Source organism: Teleopsis dalmanni, chromosome 2, assembly GCF_002237135.1.
Source record: "Teleopsis dalmanni isolate 2A chromosome 2, ASM223713v2, whole genome shotgun sequence".
NCBI classification, from domain to species: domain Eukaryota; kingdom Metazoa; phylum Arthropoda; class Insecta; order Diptera; family Diopsidae; genus Teleopsis; species Teleopsis dalmanni.
This window is the reverse complement of record NC_051847.1, coordinates 140,582,381-140,593,250: the sequence shown is the minus strand read 5'-3', so window position 1 is coordinate 140,593,250 and position 10,870 is coordinate 140,582,381. Positions and strand designations below refer to the sequence as shown.

Below are 10,870 nucleotides of genomic sequence, written 5' to 3'. Positions count from 1 at the left end.
GTAGAGTGTCTCAAGAACGGTCTGAAAAAAATTGTTGTTGTTTTCAATGCAAATAATAAAATTAAGATTGAGAGAAAAAACAATATGTCACAGTCTACATAACAGACGGCCTACATAACATGGGCTTTATATGGCGTTTACACTGGCCGAAAATGACTCATTTCAAATAAGTCATTTGAAACTGTTTCTATTCATTGTAATTCATTTGTTCTCATTACAAACAGTTGATTTTTCAACTTGGTTATTGATTTGATTTTTGGCCTGTGCCAAAAATGTTGGATAAAGGTTAAATATTACTTAAAATCTGACAATATAAACTTAAAATATATTTTTAGTTTCAATTAGAAGTTCATTGGATCTCATTTGCGTTTGATATTTTGTATGCAAAAATGAGTCATTTGCTTTTCATTTTTGACCAAAATGAGCCATTGTAAATGCCGTATCAGCTACCTAAATTAAATATATTGCTTTAACGAAGGCAATGGGAACATGTTATTATACTAGTAATTATTCGGACTTTCGAAAATTGCAGCTTGTGTAACCTCTAGGAATATGTAATGTATTGTTCCCGCATTACTTAAACATATGGAAATCAGTGTTTCCATATTAAATATTTCTTTTTGCATAAAATTTGGCAACAATGTTTATCCGCGATTGCTGCTTCTTCTTTCAACATTTTGGGTGTGTAATCATTCACATTAGACTGCAGTAACATAACCGGAGAGTGTTTAGAAACTTGCCTAGGAATTGACTGATCGAATTTAATTTCTTAAATTGCAAACAGTTTTAGTAAAATGGGTATAAAAGGTTGTGAAATTCAGTTGGACAATCCATGGAATACTTATTATGCCGGACAAACAGTTAATGGACAAGTAAAAATAACGTTCGATGCACCAAAAAAAGTGCGAGGTATGTAATTATTTTCGAGAAGAATATTCTTATATATATGTATATATTTGTATTTGAATATGAGTTATTCAAATAAATTAGTCATTTAGTGACGACAACAGATTTATACAGTACCAAAAAAATTTTCATATCTTTTGTTTGAATACCAGGTACATAATTGCACTTTCTCTTGCACTGACCTCACTCCCATTAGAAATCAAACCTGCCACATGTTATTGTTGTTGTTGTTATTATTGGCTGTTTGTATATGATTTTTGGAATATTTTTGTTAAGTTTTGCTTGTGTGCTTATGCCGGTGTAACTATTCTTCTTTGTTCTAAAAGTTTAGGAAATTGGGACATTGCACTAGAGGGTAGCTATTTATAAACATATAGAAATATTTTATTAATCTATTAAAAATTTATAAATGGCATTAAATACAAAATTCCATTAATTTTTGTTTTCTATATATAATATTTATAATAAAATGAGGCAAAAAGAAGTACACCTTATAGTAAATTATGTATGATTTCATTAATAATAGCTAATTTTTATTATTATAAAAACAATTGCACATCATGATGATGTCATCCCACAGACGTCTGAGTAGTCAGCATACATAAATCACATACCAAACAGTAGCGCTCATATATTTTTAGCATTCACAACAACAATTATTAGGAAAGTAATAAAGAGCCAAGATAAAATAAAGAAAATAATTAAATTATCAAAAAAACTTATAAATAAGTTACTAAACTTTGTCTACACGAAGTAAATAAATTGGTTCAGCCCTTTTTTAGCAATCAAAACAACAACAAAAATAAATCAATATTTTTATTTTATGATCCATTGACCTAGACGAGTATATTTCTTTTTAAAATAAAATCTTTAAAATTTATTATATTATAATACTCTATATGAAATTATTTTTTAAAATACTAAAATTGTTTATATTCTATAAAAAAATTGTTTAGGTATTATCATAAGGTTTCTAGGTGAAGCTAATACGGAGTGGTCTGAAACGCGTAGTGTCACAAACAGTGAAGGCAAAACTGAAGATGAAACAGAATACCTTAAAGGACATGAAGAATATTTTCAAATACAATATTATTTACTTGGCGGTAAAAATAGTAAGTATTTTTATAAAAATTATATAATATGTAAGCTTGTAATATTCACATTGCTTATAATAGGTGCCGAAATCGAATTACCCGCTGGCACTCACACGTATCCATTCACTTGCGCATTGCCTCCGACATTACCGTCATCGTTTGAAGGTGAATTTGGCCATGTGCGTTATACAATCAAGGTAACGCTAGATCGTCCATGGAAATTTGATCAAGACATGAAAATGGCTTTCACTGTAATTGCGCCAGTGGATCTAAATTTAAATCCACGTGTAAAGGTATGTCAAACTCCAATTTGGTACAATCAAAAAAATTTTATAATTGAATGTTAATGCTATTTATTCAGGAGCCGTTTAAATTGGATTTGGAAAAAACTTTTTGTTGTTTTTGTTGTCGTTCTGGTCCACTACAAGTTATAACATCGGTTCCAGTAACTGGTTATGTTTCGGGTCAAATTGTACCCATTACTTGTGAGTGTGACAATGCAAGTAATGTTACCATTAATTCCGTTAAATTTGTGTTACGTAAACGTGTAACGTTTCATACTACACAACCACGAAGAGAAAAGAAAGAAAGTAAGATAACTATTTCGGAATTAAGTATCGGACCCGTGTCTAATGGCGAATCTCGTACGTTTAATCAACAATTGGAGGTGCCACCGTTGCCGCCAACAAATTTGATGAATTGTGGCATCATTGCGTTGGACTATGATTTGCATGTAAATTAAAAAAATACATATATATCGAAATAAGTTTATGCATATAAGCCATATATTTTATTATATATATAAGTATATCATTTTATTTATTATTATAAATAAATTATTTAGTTTATTAAATAAATTAAAATTATTATAAGCTTTTTATAAACTATTAAATGAACTTTTAGTTAGTTTATTATTTATATATGTTTTATATAGTTAATATGTATAAGAAATAACTATATAAAATGAATAAAAAACTAAAAAGTAATCTGATAAAAATATTATTAAAAAAAGTTATCCTCAACAATTTTGCAAAGCAATTAAATTTTACATTTTTAATTTTAATTAAACTTTAATTTAAATTTTTAAGGTTACAATCATTTCTATTAACATGTTTTATTTATTTCTTATATATTCTAAGTATAATTATTATTTTATTTGAATAATATACAATATAATTCTTTTTTATAATGATATTCCTGTTAAATAATTTTTTTTAATTCTTTATTTATTTTATATATATATATATATATCCTATAAATTAATTATTTATGAATAATAATTATATATAATTATAATTATATTTAATATATTAATTTAAATGTTATACATTCAATTCAATATTTGGGCTATTTTATTTTTATTGTTGATATTATATATGTTTAGTAAAATTGAAATATATTTATTTTTAAAGTAACATATATTTTGGATCAGTTTATGAATTTAAGTGTAATATTGCTTTTTGGTAACTATCTTTAGTTTTAATATTTTTTTTTTTTTATATTTTATATTATTATTATAATTTTATATTATTTTTAAAATTTTATGTTATAATTTTATATTATTGTTATATTATATTATATTTTATATTATATATATTGTTATAATGTTATATTATTATAACATTATTTATTATTTGATAATAAATTATATTAAAATATACTTTAAAAATAAAATTAATCAACATCATAATTTTTATAAAATTTTATTTTAAGTTTTTTAAATTATTTACTATTCATAATAATATGAATACAGTTTGTATGTATCATTTTATTAATTTTGTTTTAAAATATTTTAAATTTTATTTATGCATATGTTTAACCGAAATTAAAAAAGTTTTACATTACTACTTTTTTACAAATATATAAATTTTTTATACATACTCTTCTTGTTTTTTGCAGATTGAATGTGAAGTTAGTGGTCCACATCGCAATTTGACTGGTAATATACCTATTACTTTAGGTACAATTCCATTGGCTTCCTTTAAGCCTCCAGTTCCATATACGGATGTGCCAGCTCAAGTAGCACCACAACAGCAAGATGATCCATCTTCAGCGCCAACAGCTGCGTGTTCACCAGCAAGTCCACCAAATGGTGCTGGTGGTGCTCTGGGATGGAATGTAGCTGATAGTGCTGGTGCTCAATTGTATCCAAACATACGTAAATTAAAATAATATAATTTAATTATATTTTATGATAAAAATATTTTTTGTACATCTTTAGCGCCACCACAATTTGTGGAGACGAAATTCAAAGCCCCAAAAATAACTGGACAAGATGATTCGGAGCATACAAAAATTATTGGAGATGGAAATTTTGCACCACGTTATCCTACATTTCAATTCAATCCAAGTGCTCCAGCAGCCAATTTTTAAGTGATATTTACACATAGATATATATATGTATATATATGTTTGTATAAACGTATATATAGGTATACGCAATATGAAACAAAAGACGTTAGTAAATGAATCCATAATTCTTATTTTTTTTTTAAACATATGTATTTATTAATTAAAAAAATGCATAGTATAATGCATTTATTGTTGCTTCCTATACCGCGCGCAAATTTCATTTTTCCAAGAATTCTATTTGCAAAATATGCATTTATTTGCATAAACGTAATTAGTGAAGTTGATTGCTAATTTTCACTAAAAGGTTCCCTACCCAAGAACAATTTTTGATATTAAATTTTAGTCATGAATCTCTTAAATTAACTTTATTTTTTACAGTAAAGCTAAAATATAAATATTGGAAGCTAAGTTAATTAATTTTGTTTTTTTAAAAGATAATTATATAAACATATACTGTATATATTTGGTAGCTTTTTAACGCGTACTAATTGCCGTCCGCAATGCTTATTAAAGTTAAATTTAATTTAATATTGAAAAAAAAAATAAAAACAAAATTTTATTTTAAAATATAAAACAACTAAGTAAAGTACGAGTGCCTAATATGAATTCATTCAATTAAACGCACAATTAATTACAAGTTAATGTGTATTTCCCATTTATATGTATGGGTGGTAGTTCTGTAGCATATATACCTTTTAATAATTTTATATATATAAAACTCAATATTTTTATATAAAATTTATAAATATTAGAATATGTAGCCATTATTGAAAAATATTCAATATTATTTGCAATTTATTAAAATTATTTGTTTTAAACAAAGTATTTGTATGTGTTTATAAAGTCTTCACAGCGCATTTAAAATGTAATGAAAATTATAAATTTATAATCAGTAATTTATTATTTTGTACGCTAAATATTTCCTATAAATATTCAAAATACAAACACAATTAAAATATATTTTATTAATAATTATGAACGCATATTTACTAAGAAGTATAAATTGAAATTGATCAACGTGTCTAAAATTCAGAATAACACCTAGATACCTAAAAACAAATCAAGATGGCAGCTAGATATGCATATATAATCATAGATCTTCTTAAAATAGATAAAACAGTTTCTGAGAAACATCAGTTCATCCTATCATCATATTTATACTCACTACAATAAACAAGACTGGAAGTATGATTTTCCCAAGTATAGGTGTGTTATACACTGAAACTACGATCAGTTTGTTTGTTGGCTTGACTTGAACTGAATTTAAAGAGTCAGGCAAAAGCTAACCAAACCAAGCCAACAACTTTGTGTGGTGATGTTTGTCGTATCTAAGTTGATTCCTATAAGAGGAACCATAAGCGCAACATCGTTTATGAAGTAACTAAAGAATGCTGTGTGCAGCTTGACTGTAGTGATCATAGCTGAATCAGCATACACAGTAAGTTAGCTTCAGTGCACTTGAAAGAGTGTAAACAGGAAGCGTTACTTTGTGTGTAGGATAAATTCCTAAACAAAAACTGTGATATTTGTCTCTTATTTGCCTTAATACACAGTAAGACAAAACTTAATTTGACAAATATGTGGAATAATCCATATAACAGGTGTAAACAAATTCACTTTAACTTCCATAAGTATACATTATTTAGTTGAAGTGTTGAAGTGTTATTTTAAATAAACTGTAATGATTTAAATTGATTTAAAGTTTTACTTAAGACTTATCATAAGTTTTCAAAATCTAACCCACAGCACCCGTTTTGTCGATTTAGGATGCCATTGCATTGTGTTCTTTTAAATGCGATTTTGCTCAATTTTTATGTAATAGTTCTGCATTTTAGGGATCTAATTTTAAATCTAGTTTAAAATAAATAAATAAAATATTTTTACAAAATTTAATTTACAGTGAAATTTATAATAATAATATTTCTTGCTTAATAAGTGGTACAAAAATACAATTTTATTACTTATTACTTTATTTCCAAGTGATTTCAGTTATTATTTGTGTTTCTCGGCAGAACGTGTATCATGACCTTAATAGCGTCACCATGACCATATCGTGCAGTATCGAATGCTTTTGTCGTTTCAGTTATATCAAAGTGATGTGTTATTAATGGCTTAACATTAACTGCTCCAGAAGCCACCAAAGCTAAGGCAGCTGAGTAACTAATAATAAAATTCACAATTAATAAAACTATCATACGAATATTGAAATTGTATTACTCATTGCAATAACGAAAAACACCGCGTATATCCACTTCTCTAGCTAAGGCATTAATAAGAGGTAGCTTCACCTCTGGGGCGCCCATGCCTACAATAACGCAACAACCACCAGAACGTGTAGCCTAAAATTTATCAAATTCTCACAAATTATCTCAAAAAACAAATGATATAAAAATACTTACAAAAATTCCTAACCGCGTTGTAGACTCTGCACCGCAGCAATCTATGGACTTATCCGGATCCGTACCTAACATTTTGTGTATAATCGAAGCTGTATTTTCAGCGGTATCATTCTTGTTTAATAGCAAAGTATGTGTAGCACCCAGCTCTTTTGCTACATCCAAACGGTTTTGTACTAAATCAGTTATTAGAATTACCGAAGCACCCATAGCTTTGGCGGTAAGTAAAGTAACCAAACCTATCGGACCTGCACCCATAATAAGAACTACAGAACCAAGCCCAACTTCTGCACGTCGACATGCATGTACACCCACCGATAGTGGTTCAAGTAGAGCACCCTCTTCCATGGATACATGATCAGGTAGTTTAAAACAAAAATCTGCAGGGTGTCTGTAAAAGCGTGTTAAATTGCCATCGTATGGCGGTGTGGCACAAAACACCATTTCAGCACATAAATTATATTTGCCAGTTTTGCAGTGTGTACACAAACGGCAGGGTACACCAGGTTCAATTGCTACACGATCGCCTACAGTTAAATGCTTTACTTTTGAGCCCAATTTCACAACCACACCGGAAGCCTCATGGCCAATCACCATAGGTTTAGTTAAAATGAAATCACCAATACGTCCATTGACTAAATAGTGTACATCGGAACCGCATATGCCAACTGAATCCATAGCCAGCAGTACATCTAAATATTATAAAAATTCTATGGTAAATAATAGTCATTGATAGCAATTTTAAATTGAATACTAACCATTTTCTGATATTTCAGGAATTGGTCGTTGTTCCTGTAAATATTTAAAATCAAAACATTTCTTATTAAAACAAAATATATCGAGATATTGTAGCCCATTAATATGAAAGAAAAATAAAATCCATTAAATGAGAGAAAAAATTATAAGTAGTATTACTAGAAAAGAATGTTACATTTTATAGGTTAACATACATATAAAAGCATCTAAAATATACTTAGCGAGATAAACACGCTATAATTTTCTGTACGATAATTGTACGGGAAATCTACTTCTAATACTATTGTTCACTTCCCCCAGTGAGGCAGGTAGCCTCAATAATTTTTTTAAATCTGGCACTATTTGGTGCTTCTCTGTAGATGTAGTTCCATATATATTGTGCTCCATTTTCGACCGTTCTACTCCACGCTTTTGCTGGCGCATCAGGCCTGCTATCTTTTGGATTCCATTCCATCTATATGTCTGGAGTGCTTCCATATTTCACAGCCGTAGTACATGATAGATTTTACATTTGTGTTATCTTGTAACAGTCACAGGTTCCTTAAATTCATACTTCAAAACAAACAATATATTCTAACACCCATAATTTTCATAGGACTTTAATGATTATATTAAACCAATTCTATTAGCATATATTCAAGAAAATTGTAAAGAGTTCCAAGAAATATGCTACTACAATTGGTTTAACAATAGTTCTAATAGTTAAAGAACATCTTTATGATATATAATCGGTACCTTTTGTACCAAAATAATTGAAATAGGTATTGATTTTAAAACAGATGTGCCTATTTATATTAACTATGGAAAACTAAGATTCAATATTAAAGACAATAATAATTACTGCATATAATGAAGGCAGTGACTCAGTAAGAACAAGACAAAATATTACCAGGGGTCGATCTTTGATTGCATTTCCTTTAATTTGGAAAATGAATGAGGGAAATTCTAAGTTGTGTCAATAATGTAGGGATGTGTCGATACGTGTTGATAAATGGCTAAATGTGTGCAGTGCAAAAAATCCCAAAAGATCTCCCGTTTGGTTTAGCATCAACTTAGCCTTACTCGCACACGTCCTTAATTACTAAAATTCTTCTTACCATAAAGAAGCATAAAACATTTTAATCAGTTAAACATTTGATTTTAAAATATATTATATTTTGTTGAGTAGATTACGTAAAGTTCACAAGTTTTTAAATTTATACATTTGAAATGGGCTATATTGATCAAGAATATGATTTGACCTCCTTTGGACTCACCCTCTGAAGTGACCAGGATCCTCTATCTGGACTTGGGTTGATTTCAATTTAAGTCTCACCCATCAACAATCCACCCCTTCTCCCTTATTTCTACCCCACTCTCCCCTCTCCTACCTTCAACCATCACACAACCACTTCGTAACCCATGTATTCGTCTTGTATTCATCTTCATGTTATTTACTTTTAAGTCCCCGCAGGTTAGAACAACAACAACATGAATTATCAACAACATATCAATTATCAGAAGTCAAAAAACGTATTTTAATTTTTTATGAACTTGTTCACTAAAGCCGATTTCTAATTTACATATTACATTTTATTTCCCTTATATACTTTCAAATAAAATTCTTATTGAAATATACGTATATACATATTTGACAACAAGATCTTCTAATCTTAAACTGTAAATAATGATTATATACGAGTAAACCAACAAAATATAGTTTCCTTATCTATTGTAAATAACAGGGTCAAGTGAAGGATAGATAACTTTAACGGCTAAAACAAATAATGTATACAGAGAAAATCAATATTATATGCTTTCTAACCAAATGGAATGAATGCAAAAGATATTTCTTTGGTCAAAGAATTAAAAAAATATTATAATAAGAGTTCGGTTGTACATTTTACTATCAACCGAAATAGAGAGCATTCGAAAAAAATCCTCCAAGTCAAAAAATATCTAAAGTGAAGCATAAAAGGAATAATTATTACGTAATACTCATATATTCCAAATTTACTTAATAGGTCAGTTATTCGTAAGATATGATGTTGATATACGAACAAGAGAAATCTACATTAATTCCAAGTTATAATTGAGATTATCTAAAATAATTACATTTCCCAAATAAATTTTTTTCTAGTCCTCAAACTAGAATAATCGATTATAAAATTTAACTCACAAAATTATAGAATATTTATTACATTAAATGGAACTCAAGTAAGCCAATATTTTTACAGAATGGCTACCACGTACAAACTATCAAACTAAATAATATATAGTTCAGAGATAATATTTCTAATATTCTGGAAATAATATTGCGACCATTAATTTTATTATAGGAAACTTTTTGGCTTTCTGTATATTAATTAATATTGAAAATATTGATTTTTTAAGTTTTTTAGACTCACGGGTAATTTTAGCGTATTTTACTTTATTTTACTTTGTAGTCTATATATAGACAAAAGCTATATGTAGTTTATGGTAATTTATGAAGGAAATTTCATAAATTTACAAGGAAAAAAAGTATTGTTAATATACAAAAATAAGCTTCAGATCTAGATCAGGTCTGTCCAGGTCAGATGCGAACTTGAAATATAAAGTTTTTTTGACATTTTCTTCTATATGATTCGTTTCTGTTTTTTGGATGAAAAAAAACACGTTTCGCAATGTAACCATTTTAATAAAAAGTGGACTGCACCTTAGGCATAAACTTAATAACCGAATTTTAGAATTAAACTATATAATTCATGATTATAGCTTAAATAATTTCAAATGCTCGTTACCAGAAACTTTTACCAGTTTTTAGGTAATTTCAGTAAAAAAATAAAAAAATAAAATAAAATAAAATAAAATAAAAATGAATAAAAATGCCTATATTATTCAACTGTCATAGTCATGTGATTATGGATGCTTGGTTCGCTCCTCCTAACTATGTGACTGCTTAATGAATCTTGATGAAGACTTTTTTTACTATCAGTTATTTTTTTAAAATATGGGCTTTTCACTATTATGCTTTTTATATACCAATCTTATATATCTTTATAAGTAAACACTCACCAAACGTAAGTCTTCTATACCGTGAAGAACTGCTGTTAAATTATCAGTTGACATTTTTGATGTGTTGTGTTCTAAAAAGTTGAAAAAATTACAATTATTTATAAAAAAAAAAGCACATTAAATTCCATTTAACTTTTTTTTTAAATTTTTATTATAAAAAATCTCACTAACGCAAACGTTTCCAACTTTGTTGTCTCAAACGAACTGAACAAAATTATTCAAACGATTTTTATTCGCTCGATTTGTTTAGTCGTATTTGAAGTGCTCTAAAGTGATATTTGCATTCCAATTTATTTATACAAATTTATTTTTTATTTAAAAAACACAATA

General features: G+C 27.8%; 2 protein-coding genes across 2 annotated transcripts; one reads left to right on the top strand and one right to left on the bottom strand.

Annotated features, from left to right (window-relative positions):
- Positions 1 to 667: 667 nt before the first annotated feature.
- On the top strand, positions 668 to 4,737 carry LOC119679877 (arrestin domain-containing protein 17). Its single transcript, XM_038092458.1, has 6 exons — positions 668 to 909; positions 1,863 to 2,018; positions 2,082 to 2,293; positions 2,362 to 2,733; positions 3,900 to 4,158; positions 4,222 to 4,737. Exons 1-6 carry the CDS (start codon positions 795 to 797, stop codon positions 4,371 to 4,373), a joined length of 1,266 nt encoding a protein of 421 aa, XP_037948386.1. The 5' UTR covers positions 668 to 794; the 3' UTR covers positions 4,374 to 4,737.
- Positions 4,738 to 6,246: 1,509 nt separating this feature from the next.
- Positions 6,247 to 10,865, bottom strand: LOC119679871 (sorbitol dehydrogenase). Its single transcript, XM_038092451.1, has 6 exons — positions 10,712 to 10,865; positions 10,541 to 10,611; positions 7,507 to 7,540; positions 6,752 to 7,440; positions 6,570 to 6,691; positions 6,247 to 6,512 (listed from the first exon to the last, which is right to left on the bottom strand). Exons 2-6 carry the CDS (start codon positions 10,592 to 10,594, stop codon positions 6,338 to 6,340), a joined length of 1,074 nt encoding a protein of 357 aa, XP_037948379.1. The 5' UTR covers positions 10,595 to 10,611; positions 10,712 to 10,865; the 3' UTR covers positions 6,247 to 6,337.
- Positions 10,866 to 10,870: the final 5 nt, after the last annotated feature.

Coding starts and splice junctions, on each gene's coding strand:
- LOC119679877 (XM_038092458.1), top strand. CDS start 795: ATGGGTATAAAAGGTTGTGAAATTCAGTTGGACAATCCATGGAATACT. Junction 910..1,862: donor TGCACCAAAAAAAGTGCGAG/GTATGTAATTAT, acceptor AAAATTGTTTAG/GTATTATCATAAGGTTTCTA. Junction 2,734..3,899: donor CGTTGGACTATGATTTGCAT/GTAAATTAAAAA, acceptor TGTTTTTTGCAG/ATTGAATGTGAAGTTAGTGG.
- LOC119679871 (XM_038092451.1), bottom strand. CDS start 10,594: ATGTCAACTGATAATTTAACAGCAGTTCTTCACGGTATAGAAGACTTA. Junction 7,441..7,506: donor TCCTGAAATATCAGAAAATG/GTTAGTATTCAA, acceptor TATAATATTTAG/ATGTACTGCTGGCTATGGAT. Junction 6,513..6,569: donor GTTTTTCGTTATTGCAATGA/GTAATACAATTT, acceptor TTTTATTATTAG/TTACTCAGCTGCCTTAGCTT.